Raw genomic sequence first — 19,285 nt, forward strand, 5'->3', positions numbered from 1 at the left:
AAATGAAACTTATGCGCAGTAAAGAGACTAGAAAGCCTGGTTACTGAGTTTATTATGGCGGGTTTCTTCGAATTATTAGACCACTTCGTGCGCGAGTGCGATGTTTGAAATTTCTCGACGTTTCGATGTAAATCATGCACTAAGCTGTTTGTATACAAATCGAGATGAACTTTTCAGAACTGTTTAAGCAGACAAATCAGCTGAGCAGATTTTCACCAAATGGCAAATACTTGGTAAGTTCTAGGGAGAGAACATCTTTCGATCTTGTTCACGCTGTACTAACAAACTTTTTTTTCGTTACCAGGGTAGTTGTGTCCAGTATCGATTGCTTGTCAGAGATGTCAAAACCCTCCAGATTCTCCAACTCTACACTTGTTTAGATGTTGTACAACATGTAGAGGTATAGTTCGAATTCATTAGAGCTGAGGCGCAAAGTATGTAAATTACATGATTCGTCACTTTCGTGACTACAATTTAATGTACTGAGAATCATTTATATATGATAGAAGAACTGCAGGTGTAGTTGATACATCAACACGTACTATCAAATCCTGGTGGTGTATTTTGAAAGTGCAGCATCATTACCCCAGCAATCATATGATCTTGGCATTTACTCAATAGTTCTTCTCACTATATTCCATATGTTCCATAGATTCCCTACAATGTTATTTCAAAGAATTTGGTGTTGGATCAAATATTAATCCCTAACTGAAATATCTCTTTATTCTCATCACTTGTCTACTTGATATTGTATTGATATTATATGGAAAAATTACATGTACTGTAGTTATTCGGTTATAAGGCGCACCGTTTTTTTCAAGAAATCCCTAATTTCTGCTAAAAATTACTGCCAAAGTTTGGGTGCGTCTTAATATAGGCGAATATTTTCCCGAAACAATTTTTTTTTTATCACAGCTACTGGTACGATTTCAAGCAAATAAAAGGACACACAGTGTTGGTCATTGACTTTTTATAAATATGGTGGTTCTAAAAAGGCGAGCGAAGGGCGCGTGCTTAGTAATTTGATACGTCACAAAACGAAACGGAAATAAACAAGCGAAGAGATAAATACCTTCTTCATCCATTCAGCCTTTTTTGTGCACTGAGACCTGCATTCTCGGCGGTACGTCAATTCTTGTTTAATCAAGGCTTTTGTTTGTGCGCATTGTTGCGTGTGCGACAATTCTGCTTTTGTTAATTAACGGTAAACTAAAATCAATACGCGACTTTTTCGCTTTTTTGTAAGTTTCTGAAAGAATTTACAATAAATTTGACCGATCTTTACTCCCCAAAAAATGGTGCGCCTTATAACCAAGTATTTTAGCGATATTTTCAGTTTGAAAACAGGCAATAATGAAGTTGCCGAATTGGGGGTGCGTCTTATAGCCGAGTGCGCCTTATAACCGAATAACTACGGTATGTCTTGGTCACTCCTGGATTGAAAGATTGGACAGCTTTTGACAAACTACTTTTATTTTTATTTCCCTTGTAGTGGTCTTCTGATTCCCTGTACATACTTTGTGGCATGTTAAAGAGAGGAATAGTTCAAGTATGTTTCTATGTTGTTTTAGTTAGGAATAAGTACAGTCTCTGATTTGATAGACTGAGATGAGATGAATGTAGGAGAAGAGTAGATCCAACCTTTGAGTTGTTGTTTTTAGTTAATGATTGATTAACGTTTATATATGTTTTGTGAAATGATGTTAAAGAAAATGATTTAAAGCATAAAAAATAAAAAAAATTGTTGAAAAAAGAGGAAACACTTTAAAAGAAGAAATAGATGCTACATTTACTCAACCACCTCAAAAACATGCTGGGGCAATCTGTAACAAATTAATGCAGGATTTAAAGCTCTGAGCTTGCCAAAAAATGGAATTAAGGAAGCTCTGAATTAGAAAGTTATTACAGCACATACTAGTCAAAGAATGTTGGACCTGATTTAACAGTTGACATTTTTGTTTCTTTGTGGAAATATCCATTCATTCTTTACTTTTTTCTCAGTAATTGTCATCGATAACAAGTTTTTAAATTTAAACATGCCATCAGGTGTGGTCTTTAGAGAAACCAGATTGGACTTGTAAGATTGATGAGGGATTAGCAGGATTGACTGCCGTTAGATGGAGTCCTGATGGAAGACACATTCTGTCCACTGCAGATTTTCAGGTGTGTGGATCTTACAGGGGAAATTTTTTGCCATTGATCAGTGATGATTTAAAGAAACATATATCTTCATGATTGTCAGGCATGAACTAGTTATGTGATCTTTTTCACAAAGAAGATCAGAGTAGATCAGTTTACAGAGTACCGTACTACAAATTTGGATCTGGGTGGAGGTTTGTAGCTTGTTAGTAGCCTCTCAAAAATGAGGCATAACAGGGGCTCTGAGCTGAATTTTTTTATCAAACTCACCATAGTAAATTTAAAGTAGTGTGGCAGAAAAAGAATAGAATGGAAAAAATTTGAAATTCATAGAATATTGCAAAATCTTCTGTACCAGTATTTTTACCATTCATGAACACTTAGCAAAAAGAGTACCAAGAATACTAGTGATACAGCAAACTACACAACATTGAACACAGGTCACCAAAATAACGAATTTCACTGCAAACGTGGTTGCCAAATTTGTTTTTCTACCTGTGATTTGAAGATCTCAGCATGCTTGTTACTGGCTTGACTCTTGTTACTTACAGGAGCTGCGTTACTGCCTAATGTTGTGGACTATTTTATTTTGTTCTTTTCTTTTTAGCTGAGAATTTCTGTCTGGTCTCTGGTTAGCAAATCTGTCAGTTACATCAAGTATCCAAAGCATGCGCATGCAGGTAATTCTTAATGTATATCTGCACAATGATGACTTTTTACTGAAAGTAACCAAATTATCATCATATGTAGTGTAAGTTGTATTTCAACTTGCCATGTTATTGATGAAAATAATAGTATGGTCCCCTACTGTAATTGCTCTAAGTTTTGCAGTACCACATGTACAGTAGAATGTCTCAAAAACGTTTTCAAGTGTAGTAATTTTGAAAGTGTGATAGCATATCTTTATTTTCTTGATTAAACAGATTTTAGGTTGAAATATGTAGTTCAATCTCTTAATAATTTTGGAAATGTTGGTTGGAACAAAGGGAAATGCCAGTCAAATTAGTCAAAGATTGTTTTTACCAACCATGCAATTAATTTAATCTGAAACTTACCTTAATTCTGAATAAATGTATCTTTATTCTCAGGGCTTGACTTTACTAAAGATGGTAAATATATGGCATTAGCTGAAAGAAGAAACTGCAAAGATTGTATAAGTATATTTGCTTGCTCTTCATGGCAGCTAGTGAAGGTACATATACATGAATGGCAAAATTACTAATTAAAAAGATGATTCACATAACTGTAATTGACCATGTCAGTGTGAAGTTTTTGAAACAGTTTTCAGAAGCTATCAGGATACAATTATTATACGCTTGAATATTAACTTAACCAAGAATACTACAGTTTACTGTAGTAAATACCATTGATGTGAAAATTCTAAGCTAAGTTTTTAGGAGATGAACATTAATATTTTCCTCATTTTTATTGTTTATATCTATGCTTAATGTTAATAAACTTCAATATTTCAGCATTTTGAGGTGGAAACAAATGATTTGGCTGACTTGGCTTGGTCGCCTGATGGTAGAGTTCTTTGCATATGGGACTCTCTCTTAAGAGTAAGTACTGTCAGTAATACTCATTCTACTCTTAGGAACTTAAATCAAGAGTTCACTTATGGTAAAACAGTGGCAAATGCAATGCATATGCTTTAACAGTTGTTGCATGAATTTGTTAGGCATAGGGTGTGTATATATACACATAGAGTGTGTTTGGGGGGGGGGGGGAATCTGGGGGGAGAGCCCTTTGGCCTCCTCATCACTTAGTTCAATGTTTGTCTTTTAAGTTTGGTTTTCTTCCATTATACCTACCCATCTGTTTCCTGTCTCCCTTACCCTCCCCCCACTATTCTCCTTGATTGTGGTGTACCCCCTCCCCTCCTGGTCACCCTTCCTCCCCCTCCTTCTGCCCCTAGTCACAATGACAAGGTCAGTTTTTTTTCGATAATTGGAAATGCTTGATGTGATCAACTTGATTAGAAATGTTTTTACAAAATTTTCTTTACTTTTAGTATGAACTATTGGTTTATTCAATGGATGGCCGTTGCCTATCAAAATACAGTGCATACGAGTTTGCTCTGGGAATCAAGTCTGTATGCTGGTCTCCATCCAGTCAGTTTCTAGCAATTGGCAGCTTTGATGAGAAGGTATTTTTGGAACAATCAAATTATATTTTATGTCATAACAAAGCTAGGTACACATCAATGTCTTGTGGCATAACACACTTTCACTTAACACTACTCATGAAACATACATGTTCAAAGAGAAATTTACTTCTGGTCAGCTGTCCTCGACGTCAGCAATCCAGTTACGGTACTCGTTCTTTAAGCCAAAGTTACGGCATGTAAACAACCTTTATCTGTACCATAAAATAAGTTGCAAGCATCGCCCGTTAAAAGCTTTAATACTCTTATATAAAGCGATATGCTGTTTTATGTTACATGGAAAAATGTTGCCTAATTTTGTACTTCGACTATTGCCTATGGGAAAGGTAGGTTTGCAGTAATACGCTGTGCATTGCTTAAATGGGCCTTGGTTTTCTGCTTCAACTTTGGTAAAAGTAGAACTGTGAATGTAGGCAACCCACTACATAGGTGACACGCGTGCAATATGATGAAAATCTATCGATTTCCAGCCTGTTAGGTATTTGTAAAGGTACATCACTGTAAAATTGAAGAATTGTGATGTAACGTAATTGAATCACTTTTTTAAGGACAACACGGTTATTCCACACAGCAGTTATAAAAGCCTTTAAAAAAAACTTTGCTGCTCTGTTGCAGTGTCGCGTGTTGAACCACGTCACGTGGAAAATTGTCGCAGAACACAACCATAGTCACACGGTGGATTCTCCGTCAGTGGTAATGAAGCTTCTTGTTACGATGAACTAGATAAGGACTACATGCACAATTCCTCTAGAGTTGCCTTAATCTTTCCATGACGTCAAATTAAGTGTTCGCTTAAAGAGCATGAACTATAAAGAATGGAGTTTACAATCCTTATATAGGGTTCCCTTGAGGCTTGGAGCAGGAGGGCACCCGGGAATGCATTGCGCAAACTCGTTTTCTTCGAAAAATGGCTCTACTTCCTTGGTTGCAGGAGTGTTAAGCCTTGGGAAGTTGAGTGAATATCCAGAATGGATGCCAACTACGCTGCTCACTCAAAAAATAAGTGGTTTTGATAGCGTTATGTAATATAGAGCGTATCTTCTTTATTTATTTTTTTTTCGTGGCGATCAAAATTTTATCCTGGACTGATCATCTCATGATTTTAGGTTGTAGGATGGTAACTTTGAAAAAACCTGGAGCTCTGATTGGTCATCTTATAAAAAGTTTATATTAATTTGTTTCCTGAATTTCTTAGATTGTTTACAGAGAAGTGGAGCTGAAGCCACCTTTGCTAAAAGGAGAGATCATGCCGCCCGGCGGGTTTACGGTGCAGAGTAAATGTGAGTTATTAATATTTTTACAGTGCGATTGCTGTTACAAGGATCACCGAGACGTCACAATGTGTTTAGAGCCACGATGTCGCTCCTACCACATTTTGACGCCATCTGTGATCTACAGTACCGCTCTCGTGTACTGCAACAACCCCATGCGTCTCCGGTGGGTGTAGTTACGCAAATGCAATGGTTTACACGTGAATGTGGGTATTTTAATTCTTCTGCGTCGTTCATTTCACGCATATGCGGGTACTCTTTCACACCACTGCGATCGCTAAGAAATTTGTACTTCGCCGGACTTAACGATTCTTGAATGCGTTCTTGCGAAGGGAAAAATACGAAGTTGATCATTCAGGTATAATTCGCCCTAATAATCTGCTATTCAGTTAATTAGTTAGAGTGATTGTATTTTATCGCGTAAGTAATTCTCTTCCCTTATGTGAATGCTCAAGTCAAGCTTCTGTATCTCTAAACAGACGCGCGGAAACATGGAATCTATTTCTTAATTATTTCTTTGCAGATGAGGTTCAGCCAGGCCCAGTCCAGGTTCCGACGCTTAAACCTGACCCAGAAAAGGCAAACCCCAAACTTGGTGTTGGACATGTGGCCTTTAGTCAAGACAACAGATATTTAGCAACTAAGAATGGTTAGTGGCAGTCACTAAGGTTTTACTTCTTTGGTAAATAACGTATAATTTTTACCAGTACCTGTCCGTGCGAATAGAAAAAAACAAGAAACTGCTCATAGCGCGGAAAAACGCAAGTGACCAAAGCAATCACAACAGTCAATCAGAGCCAGGAAAATATCAGCAGGAGCCAATGTGAACTTGAATTAAAAACAAGCAGCCTGAAGCGCGGGAAAACGTTAGTGACCAAGCCGCCAGTTTTCTGAAGAAATCACAACGCAAAATCAAAGCAATCCTGGATTGCTTACGACTTTTCCAATTAAAGATTGCTTTCAAACCGCATTTGCTCTAACTAACATGTCTTTCTTTCTTTCGTTTTTATTGTACATAGACAACATGCCTAATGCTCTTTGGTTATGGGATGTGTCCAAGTTATGTCTTACAGCATTGCTACTGCAGACCAGTTCCGTGAGAGGTCAGTTGATACACCTTAGTTAATGGTTTAATTAGTAATACGCGCGGATATTGTGCGAGCTGCTTCGTATTTTTCTGAGCTCCGTAGGGAAGAGTAAACACACAAGCAGCTTACAAAATAGCCACGAGTATATATGTTCAAGCAATCGAATAAGAGATTTATTATTCCATTATTATTTCATTTTTTCTTCTTTTGTCTTAGCTTTCCAGTGGGATCCAAAACAACCCCGGCTAGCCGTCTGTACCGGAAATAACAAGCTGTACATGTGGTCGCCTGCAGGCTGCGTGTCGGTAGTCGTACCTACAGAAGGTTTGTTGTTCCTCATTTGATTCCTAGTTTTGTTATGATCATGATTAAGCGCTTTTCGTGAAACCGAAACAAAAGCTATCACAACTGCCAACTTGAAGAACGGAAAGACTTTCAACGGCGAATGAGAACTTACGGTGAAAACAACCAAATTACCTAAAGCGCGGGAAAATGCGCGCGACTAAGTCGTGAGTGGTTTCAGTGGCATCTGATTGGTTGAGAACGTGGCACGAGTTTTCTGGATCAATCATAGAGCGAAAAAGCAAAACCAATGCAATCCTGAATTACTTTCGGCTCTCAATTGAAAATTGCCTCGTGTTGAATGGTGTGTTTGGACGTTGAAAATTGCTACCAATTGACTGGGATAGAACAAGAATAAACCAAAAAGAAATTAGGACATTAAAAGAAAGAAACTGTTTAAAAATATTGGAAATGGAAAACTTGGAAAAAAATTTCACTGAATTTTAATTTTTGTCAGAAGGACACTTGTACGATCAATTAAGTTTGTGTAGCTCGTAAAGTTTAACATACGTAAACTAAGGCATGTTTGTGTTCAGCTTACTCGTTATGCGGAAACGAAGTTTACATTATTACTTTTGTTTATCTGGTATTGGTCTTTGAAAGGTTTCTCCAGAAAGGTATGTATACCACAAGAGAGTCGTTGCTAAATCAGTCTGTACACCCAATTCCCAGTGCGATTTCATAGTCCTGATTTCATGTGTTTCCTTCTGGCTTCATTTCAGCCACTTTCCAGATCACATCCTTACAGTTTCATCCTGATGGCAACATTCTCCTACTGCTGGGAAAAGATCACATGTGCTTGTGTTTTCTGACAGACCCAAGGACATAATGGTGAATTCAAAAGATATTCTTATTAAATTCGTAAGGCGAAAGCCAGGGTCATAGAATTGGCCGATTGTTTAACGCCAGATCCCGATTTCTCGCTTTTAGTAAGTTGTTACTCTTTCGTTGAAATGATTTCTTTAGATATCACGTTATCATAACTGGTAACTATTGGAGACATTCTTAACTATGTAACTTATTTCTGTTGAAACTTACGCTGTTAATCCCTTTATGACGCTTATAGTTAAATTAGAGCGCGTGGTTACTCCTACCAATTCCTTTGTCATGTCTGTGGTGTAGTTTAAACCAATTCCTGTGTTACTTTGGTTGTTTTTCATTATTTGAGCGCACTTTGCGTTATACGTAGAGGTACTTGATTCTTGATATTCCTGGGTGTAAAAACTATACGTTTTGTACAGGATGTTCAAAACGCAAGATACTAGATATCGTTTTTGTCGAGTTTCTGTTCTTAAGATTTTTCTTCTGGAGGAATGACATGTAAATAGCAGGCGTAATATAATTCCAGTGGCTTTGGGGCGGCGTTTGGAAATAGTGGAGCAGGCCCTCAATATTATTTGCGCCGCAGGACTCGCGTTTCTTCATCCGCGGGAAGATTTGAGACGAGTCGGAAAGGGTGTGGTGGGGGTCTGGCACTAATGATCTACGCTAGACCCTACGCTGGCACCTCGCCGGCGTTCGTTGCTTAGGGCCTCACACTCCAACGCAGGCGCACAAAAGTTCGTCCTCAAGCCGAAATAATGAGGGCTTGCTCGCAGGCTCGCAAAAATGTTGATCGCGGACGAAAGAGCTTAGTACCATTGTTGTGGCTATTTTGGCGTTCCAGTTACATGAGGAAAGGAGACAAAATGACTTTTACTGGGAAAAATAAATTTTATTTACGTTTACTTGATTAATAGAAAATCAAATATCATTCATGAAAGTAAAAAGACAAATTTCTTTAGGCTTTCGTGATTTAGCCCCATTACAATTGATGATTAATTTTTGAAACAAAAAGAGCACACAACTTTTTCTCATAGTGCACTTTATACTTGCAGCACTTTTCTTAGATACTTCCTGTCAGATAATTAAATTTTACTACACGAAGAGCGGGTCGGGCCACGAAGTGAACGCGACTCGATCCAAGCCTCCTTCGTTTCCGCTCCTATCGCACTGTTTACTATTTCGCTCTGATTTATTAACTGAATGCGTGGAGTATATCCACGATCTTCAAAACTCCGGAAACTAAACGTTGAAATCTGATATCTCGTGATCTTTTCTACAAATAATAAAACCTAAAGATTATTTCTTTGGTGCGCTTTGTGTTGACTAAACAAATGATGCCATTTTGAAAAGTTGTCTATTGGTTAAAAGTATTTAGCTCAGATATATTGGATGTGTTGTACTGCCGATAACGCTATATTGGTGCTACCGGCGTTTACAATCTGAACCTATTATTAACTGCGGCGACTGTAGATCTTTTTCAATTCACTCGGCTTGTCTCTTTATTCCCTAAATGATTGTGAGTTTCTTTTCTTCTTTCCGAAAAAGTCTTTCATTAGAAAAAGCTGTAAGGTGTATGGTTTCTCTAGGATCAATAAAGAGAAGCATGTCAGTTTTATAGTAATCATGATATTTCCGTTGCGAAAACTGACAAACTTGAAAGTTTCACAGACGAACTATTTGCATTTTGTCTGTTTATTCGTATGTTTTGATATATCAATTTATTTTGGTTGTGTCAAGTACCGTTACAGCATACACTTTATTATTATTTTTTTTTTTTTCACGACGTGGATGACAGATCTTACCTGAAAGAGTGAAACCTAAACTAGAGCTCACGCCGAAATCTGTCTAAATATTCCTTTAAGGAAAGGATCAACTCCACCGTCTGAAAAAGAAGGACGAGGTGAATTAAGTCTAATTCCATGTGGTTGTTCAGAAACGTCTTTCTGCATTCTGTTTCAGACGGCGGGTTTCGACTACATGTAAAGCTCTTCCCTCGGGTGGAGTGTTGTAGATAGCTCCCTTGAGGTCATTTATTCTGTCAGTTTAATTTATTTCGTGAATTTTTTTCCTTGTTGGCAATGTTTTGGGAAGTGTTAATTGTCCCCTAGCAAAGCTGCAGACAGAGGGAGCGATTTTTTTGCAAACGACTGTGGCAAGTGAAGACCTAGTATTTTTTTCTTGAAACGAATACCCGAAATTAGTTAAGAACAGTTAGCTGTACTGTTTTCGCGTTGGCTTCGAATTAAATTTATTCCGTTATGTAGAAAAATTTTCAATTGAGTGTCCAAAGTGATCTGGGATTGCTTTGTTTTTGCTTTACTTCGCGCTTTGATTGGTCCAGAAAACTCATGCCATTCTCTCAACCAATCAGATGCAATACTCAAACCAATCACGACTTGGTCGCCCGCGTTTTCCCGCGCTTTAGGCAGATTGGTCGGTTTTACTCTGAATTCTCATTAGGTCTTAATGGTATGTTCCTTCTTCTGATTGGCCGTTGTTATAACTTTTGAATTTGGTTTTACGACACTCAATTGAAAAGCGCCATAGGAATTTCTGTTAAGTGATTTCTTACTTGGAATATTGACAGTACTCCGCTTCTTATCCTCCTCAACGAGGTCCACTTTGCTTGCCTCGTCCATTGTTTCCGGTGCTTTTCCTACAGCTGGTGAATGACTATATTCTGTAAAATAATCAACACGCAAATGAGTTAATACTTTAGATTAATAAATAAGGAAGAAAGGACATAATAAAAATACAGCAATTTAAACATTTATGTTTGAAACTTGAATTTTTTTTCACCGATCTCCTTCCACGAGATTAGTTAAATATGGTGCAATAAGCCATAATGTAATCGTTCAGTAGACGTGTGAGATAAAGTCTGCAACGAGCAGTAAGTGTCATGGCGTAGCCAGAAACAATCTTTTATCACTAAGGTCTAAAAATACTTTAGCCACGTGATCGTATCTTCGTAGCCTAGCTCGTCGGCAGTCTCCTGACTGGGAGCAAACTGCGTGTTAATTAGCCTTTTTGGGTTCTGCACCCACTCGGCCGACTTCACAGTTATTCCAAGTCTGTGTCTAAGTGAACTTTCTTTTCTCGTATCGCTATCTATTCCTAAATCTTCACCTCACCTGACAATTGGAGTGAATGTTTATACACAGGCATATCATCAAGTTTCCCCACATTCTGTACCATGTTCTTTAGTTTCTCCTCGATGCCTTGGATGCCGTTCTTGAACGTCAAAATGAACGGTGCAATCACCTTACGTATGGTGTTCGGGTTGTGTTTCACGAGGCCTTCCCTTGAGAAACATAGAATTTTAAGACTGAGTTATTCTGGAGATTTCGTTTTTGAAGCAAATCATGAAAATTGTACAAAGTGCTTCTTGTTGCCGCAGAATTTCTTTACGCACTAAATAGTTCTTGTTAAGTCATCTGCATCAACAAAAACAATTTGGTCTTCGAAGACTTTTGACCGAAAAGGTCTCCTTATTCATTAACCAGGCCGTGTGGCTTAGTGGTTTTGATGTTAGGCTTGTATTCATATGGTCCTGGGTTCAAGCTCTCCACCCTGCAACTCATTGGGATTTTTCCCGGTTTCCCCGAGTTCAACGCCTTGACGGTGCTTTATATTTTAAAACACTATTTTTTTTTTTCAATCACACATTTATTGATTTATCCGTATTGGCCCTGAAAAGCCCATGAAGTGGTCAATTAAGTTCACATATATACCCACAAACCTACAAACAGCACATCAGGTTTTGGGGGAATTTGCTAAGGTAAAGGTTGGGATTTTCTTCTAAATTGACATGGGAACACCCATGAAGGAATTCTTGTTAAAGTAATTGCGAATCTTTAACTATTAAACTAATAGGGCAACGTTGGAAAAATGCGAATCGTACATAATATTCGGTGATTCCTGGAAAAGTCCTTACCTAAATCCTACAACCTCGGCCTTGACAAATTTTGGATCATTCTTGAACACACGCTTGAACTGTCAAACAAAATTTTTTGTTTAGTAAATTTTTTCAGTTAAACGTACAAAAAAACATACTCTATTGGTTTACAAAGGATGAAAAGTTTACACAATACTACAAAAGTACTTTTTAACAGATACTCGTTGCACCAGTTTGTTAGGCATTTTTGCGATTTAAATGTTTTGCTATGATTTCTTAACCACATACCGCTTGCTCGATATTTCCTGTTAATATTTTTGACTCTGCGCTGTTGGAATCTTCAAACTGGTCCAGCCAGCTTTGTTTCAGCTTGATTGTTCCCGTGTAGACGACAGCTAAAATATAAAGTATTTGAATAAAAAAAATTATGATTTTCAAGTTAAGACATGGCCTAGGGTAAAACACAACTCTTCTCGGCAAGAGTTCACTATAATTATCTAAACCAGAGGAATATATGATGGTATGAAAATTTCAGCAACTTACTTCCTTCCTTGAGCTTTCCCGGAGCCACTGCCACGATAGTTTTTGGAGTTGGTTTTGACAAAATATCCTGTTGCTGATGCAAGTAAATCAGTCGACTCCCGTGGGTACCCTGTGGCGTTTCATTGTGTTGAGGATGAACCACACTCGGTACCGGTTGAGTAGCTATTGCAGGTGAACCGGAGGATGGTTTGGGTTCAGATTGGGTCAAAGCTTGAGGAGGAGCTTCAGAAATTGCGATCGCAGGTGAGATATCTACAGCATGCGCAGAATCGGGCTCAACTGTAGAAGCAGATACTGTAGCTTGCGTAGAGTCTGCTTTCTCATGTGGGTGCTCTTCGCCTGACGCATGCGTGTTTAAAGAATTGTCTTCCTGGGCTGTCTCTATGGGAAGTGATTGCACAGGGGATTCTTGGAGAGATGGTTCTCTGTGTATCTCCTGCACATAATTACCAGACGACTCAAGTGGGGTAGTTACCACTTCAGCTGCCGTTACTTCAGTCGCAGGGGATTCTGAAGCTGTCAAGTGAAAGGTTTCTGTGATTATTGGTTGCTGATGTTCCTCTGCCTCTGCTTCACCACCAGAAGCGATGTCGCTGCGAGGAATGTCAAAAAGATCTAAACAAAGAAGAATTATCATCAGAACCGTTTTCAGTTACGCATGGAAAGAAATCTGGAATTGCATTGGACTTGCTTTTCTTCGCTCTGTGATTGGTCCGGAAAAATCACGCAAATCTCTCAACCAATCGGATGCAAAACTAAAACCAATCACTCGCTTTGACGAAAGGCTAACGCTCGAAACGTCTGCTTTGAAACTCTTCACGGAGGCCAATTTACGTTATCAACTAATTCGACAAAACCAAATTACGCCGTTAACCCTTTCACCCTTAAGAGTGACTAGCATCTAATTTCTCCTTGCAATATCTCCCTGAATCATACATAGAGGTTACAAGAATAAAGGAAATGATCACCAACTAAAGAAGCTTTTGATCGTTAAACAAATTCTCCTTGTTTGAACCTTGGGAAATGTATAATGAACAGTATGGAGAATATGCAAACTCATGTTAGGGTGTAAAGGGTTAAAATCAATCACCACTTAGTCGCCCGTGTTTTCCCGCACTTTAGAAGGTTTGTTTGTTTTTTACTTTGGGCTTTCGTTGATTGTTCAGGATATTTTCTTCTCTTCTCTGAGATTGACTGTTGTAATTACTTTGGTTTTGGTTTTGCGACACTCATTCGAAAAGCGCCGTACATCCCAACCGAGCTATTGCGTATGTGGAATACTGTGACACTGAAAAGTATGCACCTTCTTCTGTCATAGGCCGAACACTTTCAATGTGAAAGAAGTTTCCACGCTTTGTGGGTTCCATTGCTCCGGCTGTGGAAGGAAAAGAGAATTACAACGTCATAAAATCTCAATTACTGATTTTTCGCAATAGAATTGAAAAATTAATCAATGCTATAAATCTGGTCATAGACATAAGTACGCTTATGCTAGTCAAAGCTAGGCCTTTACCTCTGTGGATATGATAGGAATAATTTTGCTTATTGCTTTGAGAGAACTTTTTCCTCCTTTGTCGGTTGCCTCTAAGTCATCGCACGAAATAAATGTCTGCACGAATTGTATGATAAATGATTCGAGACTGTTTCCTTCACTGGCAGTCCTTGAGGACAAACTTTTACAAGTGTCGTTTAGAGATCAGAGAGCTCCAACTTACCAGTCGTGAATATTGCACTTCTCCAGAATCCTCCACATTTCTGAGCATGATCTCCAGTACAGTGAGTATTACATTCTTCGTCTGAAACCTTTGTGTACTTCCCGTACGAATCGCCACACCTGCACAAATACCCATACTGCACTCCAGCATAGGCGTGACCTGCTGTCCGGCATGCACTACGACATGAGTCTGGAGTCAGTTTGGGAACTGAGACTATGGAGGGAAGATCTCGGTCGGGAGCCTTGTCCTCGTAACAGCCGACATATCCTAGCAATTGGAAATGGTTACATTTTCTGTTAGCTGTTAAAAATTTTGAAACTGAAATCCTTGAGTCTACAGATTCATGCTGATTAAACGAATTCTATGGAACGAATGAGGAAAATAAAAAACTGAAATCGCCTCATGCGACGGGCAGAAAATAACGTTTTGTTCTTAAAAGTTAACAGCCCAGCTTACTGTAAACAAACATCAGATTGCATGTTGCTTAAATAGTGAAACTGTGCTATCAATAACTCACTTCAATTTCCATCTCCACTAAAATTAGAAAACTGCAAAACCATTTCTATATCTTTGAGATCGAGAAGCTCTCTAATTTGTAGATGTACTATACTGAAAGAAGATTGGCTGACAAAATATACTATCTCGACCAGATTACCATACTGTGACCGACTGATATGATTTACTTTGAACTTAATGTACTTTTTGAGGTAAAACTTGAAGGAAGACTGTTGATCCTACCGTCTTCTCTAATCTCTCTTTCATGAATCGTTAAAGTTGGTTCGTCGTCGTCATCGTCCTCGCCTCCGAAGCTGGAATCCATCTCACTCTCGTCTTCGATTTGTGAGTAAACGGCAGGTCTTTCTATGATAGGTTCTCGAGCTTCTCTAATCTGCCTTGTGTACACAACCCTTGGCTCTGAGAAGTCTCTAAAGTTATGATTTTCCAGTTCTCGTGTTACAGGTTTTTCTTGGGTTTCGGGACTTGAAAGGGACTGGGTCTCGCTAGGAAGGGATGTCACCGACGTTTCTGTGACGTCATCGGAAACTGCGTCTTGATCGCGGTAAAACCGCGCCACGAGGCTATCGCCAATAAGGGCGTCATTTTCACCGAGACTGTGGTCTGAAACCAGAAACGCATTTTCTTGAGATGACCTCTTTGTGCGGTAATACGCGTCTGGAAGTAAGGCTTCTGTTAGCGACCGCGTAACTTTTTCATCTGGTTGTTCTGAAATCTTATCTTCGATTTCTTGCCAATCATCAGCGGATCCTGAAGATGAGGCTGGATTGTCTTCCTGTTCAGAGTCGCCTCTTTTATCCTGATTCTCATTAGCAGCAATTAAATCATCTGCAGGCGCGTCGCTCTCTATTTCTCGTCTAAAAAGTCTCTCGCCAGTCTGCTGCTCGGTTTCCTTTTTGTCATCATTTTGTACTCTCTGCTCCGCACCACTGCCAACTTCATTTGCTTTTTGCTTTAACTCTCTCTGGGCTGTTTCACTCAGCAGCCTTAAAGCTTTCTCCGGGTTTTCACCGCTACCAGAGTCTGCCTCCTCCTGAAAAAACTGTGGCAGTTTATTATCAACTGTACTTTCAGGCGCAAGCCACAGACCTGAACCAGAGGATCTGACTTCTTCCGCCGAATTGTCATCTTCATCAGGACTTAAAGAACTGATCGCTCGTAACGTAGCTATAAGATTATCCAGCGAGTTTGAACCAGCGCTTCGTTTATCGTTCCGCTTTTTCTCTAACAGTGGTCCCATCCACAACCCTGTCCCGGAAGAACCCGATCCTGGCATTGAACCGGAGCCGGGAGTATCGCCGCGGAGTATGGAACTTCCGTCTTGGCTTCTTTTTCTAATTCGGAGACGAAATCTCTCGGGTCGTTTTGCCGTGATGTCCCTATCCTCGCGGGATGAACGAGACGATCTAGCTTCCATTTTTGTTTTATAACTGTCCTCGGTCTCTTGTACAGGTGTGTTCGGGGCAAAGAATCGTCTTTTACGTCGAATTTCACTTTCTAAGTCGTCTTGTGATCTTCGCACTCTGTGGAAAGTCTCTTCGTTGTTGTCAATCTCTCCCTCTCCTTTTCTTTTGACTCGTAAAAGTTCCCGATCAACCGGAAGACCTTGAATTGATTATAACACGGAGAGAAAGTGGTTAGGTTTTTATCTAGAGGCGCAGAAAACTGTTTATCTAAAAATAAACTGATTCATTTGAGGCCTGATAAGATTGGCGTTCAAGATTCTTTTCCCCGATGTCAACATAGACTCTTCAATTTGCTTCTATACATTTTGTTCCTCACATCAAACTTTGCTGCTTTTTCGCGGATCATTGATGTTATTCTCAGTCTCCAGTTGCATATGCTAAGCATGAAATTAAAAACGGTATCGCCTGGACACAAATGTTCAGTAAGCTAAAGGAAACGCGATAGTAAACGTCTTGACGGTAGCGGAGTAGTGAAAAAACGAGGGAGGTTTGGGTATTAATTAAACATCTCGTAAATGTAACTGGAAGGTCTGGGTAAGTGACTAAACGCGACGTTTACCATTTCGCACGGATTTTTTCAGCGTTTTACTCGCTCTTTACGAAACTTACCTCGTATGAAATTGGCCGTAATTAGCAATATCAAGGCTATGGTAATCTTCATGATCGAAGTCCTTCGTATTTGCCAACTCGGGTTTCCTGAGGCAGATATATCACAAATTGTTGAGTTAGAGGTGTGAAGTATTCTTTTAAGATTCTTAAAATTCTAAGATTCTTAAGATTCTAATATTTATTTATTGGTTTTTTTTTCGCTGTTGTGGAAGACTATTTTATTACTGTTTTCTTTTCAAAATTTCCAAATAGACTACCGTGTATAAGATTGACCAACGTAGTTGCCGAAGCTTATCTAAGTTTATGTTAGCGTGAAGCAGCTATGGGTAAAAAAGCTCCTTCTTAATTGTTCAGTGTAATATGCTAGTTGAGTAACCCCAAACATTTCGTCTGGCTTCCATGGAACTTCACCGACATTTATATATTTACTTCTGAGGGGAGACGGAGACACTTTGAGAGTAAATTGTCTCTCCCGAGAACGTAACGCAATGACAAGGTCTGGACTCGAACTTCAGAGTCGCTGCGCTTCCCAAAGGTAAACAAAGGCGTGTGTAAATAGCTATATATTGGCAATTTTTTTTAAACTCTGTTTTTATACTTTGTAACTGATGTCTATACCGTTGAAAAAGATTTCACTAAAGCATTTTTAGGATGTTCGACGTTTAAAAATTATTCGATTCCAGATCAGTGCAAACGTGGAGCACATGGAAGACGTATGGGAAACCTGTTAGTTTTATACCTTGTGTGTCTGGTTCAAAGGAGTTAAACCACAAATCGATTTTACGCGATATGCATGTAAAGAAACAATGTTGTTACAGATCACGGGAAACTTGTTTTCCTTGGAGATCTTTGGGGCTTGGATTTTGAGTCTTCTTAACTAAGACAGCCATCGATTAAATTCGTGGAATAACTGCGATTTCTTGAAAGGGACCAGTCTCTCTTCTGTTTAAGGGTGTGATGAAAAAATTCTCATCGGAAATTTGTTTTTCTCTTTCTTTAGATTTTAGCTCTTTTAAGTGCTATAAAGCATTGGTTTTGGTATATGTCGTTGCTGACGACTGCAGTAACTTACTCCAAACGAGAGTAACTCACCAAAACGTGATTTACGTTCCAAAATAAAACAATACAACGTTTATTTTGTATCGTATCAAATATTGACGTTTAATCCTTCATTAGAAGGCTACTCTGGATATACTCGCGAAGTTGGTAAGAAATCTTGCTTGAAATCACTTGTCGCAAATAAAAAAGATTGAAGGAAAAAAAACAGAAATCCCCAGATGTTTATTTAGCGTCAGTCTGCAGTACCAGCAAAATGGAGATCATTGGATGAAAGGACCTGTAGCTGATTTCTAAATTTAAAAATACTGACAAATTTGAACTTTCGTCGATTCCGGCTTGAATTCTTTTTTGCTAATAAGTATTTCATAGCCAAATCAGTACTCTTTTCGCTTTCAAACTTCCAGCCTCAAACGATTTCAAAATCAAGACACCGAAAAGGATTTCTTTTCCAAGTGCCCTACCATGTTTTGTATTGACCACCAAACTTTGTATTTGATCAATCTTCCCATTTCTTAGATAGGTCGAAGCTTAAGCATCACACTCTTCTCCCCTTTCCAAAATTATCAGCAAAATAGGAATTCAACCTGTCTAAAATAATTTGCCTTTTCCTTCCCAAGTTTGTAAAGTTGTAAAATCGAATCCATAACTTACCTTTCAAAGTTAGTGTTCTTTCCACCAAATACAATTCATTTTCAATCTAATTCTATGGTCCCTTTGTTGAATCGTCGCTCCTCTGTTCTAAACTAGAATATAATTTCGTCTTCTTTTCAATATTCCCTTCTTTTTGAGCTTATCCTGCTTTTTTTCCCGTAATGATCGCCAGATGTTGGCGAATAGTGAGCCTTTCAACTGACGGTTCACAACCAATGAATAACTTATGAGTGGAGGGTGACTTTTTGGTACCTGTTCTCAAAACCAAGAATGCGTTTACTCGCATTTCTCTGTGGTTGTTATTTCAAGGAATATCCGTCATATTTCCACCTTCTTTCACAGTATTTTGGCCTGATGTTTGCGACATAACCCAAATAAACAAGGAAATTTGACCCAGTTTTTTTCTCCAGAGCGAGGGGAGGGGAGGAGGAAGAGGAGTCGAATTTCTGATTTCTGACAAGTTGCTGATCTGTTAAAAATTAGTCTTTTGCTTAAAATTTTGCGGTTTCCAACTTTATGGGTTATTTCTTTCTTCGCCAGAGCTGAAGATAGAGAGCTTCCAGTCCTGATGCCCTTTTTTTTTTCTAAATAAAAAAAGATAATTTTTTTTTGTTTTAAATGTAATCACTGCCTTTGCAAATGGAGGTATTGTTAATGAGTGAAGTTTTCTTCCATGTGGTGTAGCCTCCTCTTCACTCATACTCACCTTATTCCCCACACGCATGGGCAACGAGTTTCTTCTAGATCAGATGCAGCAATTTAAAATAAATAAAATGTAATTGCAATACTCTATAGATGCTTTATCAAAACTTTTCCTAATAGTAAAGAAAAAAACTTCGCTGTTTGCCGTACTCCTCACCCTCACCCTCTCAACGGGTCGCGTTACTCAAGGCCTTAACCCTTTGCCTCCCATGAGTGATCAAGATAGAATTTCTCCTTACAACATCAATACAATATCAAGCAAACAAGTGATGAGAATTAAGAAAAATATCAGTTAGGGGA

The 19,285-nt window shown here is 38.7% G+C and overlaps 2 protein-coding genes across 3 annotated transcripts; one reads left to right on the plus strand and one right to left on the minus strand.

The window, feature by feature from the left end:
- The first annotated feature begins 59 nt into the window (after positions 1-59).
- Positions 60-10,602, plus strand: LOC131771177 (WD repeat-containing protein WRAP73). Its single transcript, XM_059086960.2, has 14 exons — positions 60-233; positions 305-400; positions 1,493-1,549; positions 2,047-2,163; positions 2,747-2,819; positions 3,228-3,331; positions 3,612-3,698; positions 4,151-4,285; positions 4,919-4,996; positions 5,499-5,583; positions 6,098-6,223; positions 6,594-6,677; positions 6,879-6,986; positions 7,727-10,602. The coding sequence occupies exons 1-14, from the start codon at positions 165-167 to the stop codon at positions 7,831-7,833; spliced, it is 1,326 nt and encodes a 441-aa protein (XP_058942943.1). The 5' UTR covers positions 60-164; the 3' UTR covers positions 7,834-10,602.
- Positions 9,274-19,123, minus strand: LOC131771168 (uncharacterized). 2 transcript variants are annotated; one of them, XM_066172029.1, is made up of 12 exons: positions 18,284-19,123; positions 16,574-16,660; positions 14,721-16,103; positions 13,983-14,249; positions 13,571-13,642; positions 12,268-12,882; positions 12,013-12,119; positions 11,764-11,822; positions 10,961-11,130; positions 10,402-10,509; positions 9,632-9,711; positions 9,284-9,411 (listed from the first exon to the last, which is right to left on the minus strand). In XM_066172029.1, exons 2-11 carry the CDS (start codon positions 16,623-16,625, stop codon positions 9,659-9,661), a joined length of 2,886 nt encoding a protein of 961 aa, XP_066028126.1. In that variant the 5' UTR covers positions 16,626-16,660; positions 18,284-19,123; the 3' UTR covers positions 9,284-9,411; positions 9,632-9,658. The 2 variants fall into 2 exon arrangements, with proteins under 2 accessions (XP_066028125.1, XP_066028126.1); XM_066172028.1 differs by lacking the exon at positions 9,632-9,711 and having other exon boundaries at positions 9,274-9,411.
- Positions 19,124-19,285: the final 162 nt, after the last annotated feature.

The sequence above is a fragment of the Pocillopora verrucosa genome, chromosome 9 (assembly GCF_036669915.1).
Source record: "Pocillopora verrucosa isolate sample1 chromosome 9, ASM3666991v2, whole genome shotgun sequence".
NCBI classification, from domain to species: domain Eukaryota; kingdom Metazoa; phylum Cnidaria; class Anthozoa; order Scleractinia; family Pocilloporidae; genus Pocillopora; species Pocillopora verrucosa.

What these genes read in the sequence shown, in the direction of transcription:
- LOC131771177 (XM_059086960.2), top strand. Translation starts at nt 165, where the DNA reads ATGAACTTTTCAGAACTGTTTAAGCAGACAAATCAGCTGAGCAGATTT. An exon ending in TCCAAAGCATGCGCATGCAG is followed by an intron (nt 2,820 to 3,227) that starts GTAATTCTTAAT and finishes CTTTATTCTCAG; the next exon opens with GGCTTGACTTTACTAAAGAT. An exon ending in CTTCATGGCAGCTAGTGAAG is followed by an intron (nt 3,332 to 3,611) that starts GTACATATACAT and finishes TCAATATTTCAG; the next exon opens with CATTTTGAGGTGGAAACAAA.
- LOC131771168 (XM_066172028.1), bottom strand. Translation starts at nt 16,625, where the DNA reads ATGAAGATTACCATAGCCTTGATATTGCTAATTACGGCCAATTTCATA. An exon ending in TACGGCCAATTTCATACGAG is followed by an intron (nt 16,104 to 16,573) that starts GTAAGTTTCGTA and finishes AATCAATTCAAG; the next exon opens with GTCTTCCGGTTGATCGGGAA. An exon ending in GGGAAAGCTCAAGGAAGGAA is followed by an intron (nt 12,120 to 12,267) that starts GTAAGTTGCTGA and finishes TTTATATTTTAG; the next exon opens with CTGTCGTCTACACGGGAACA.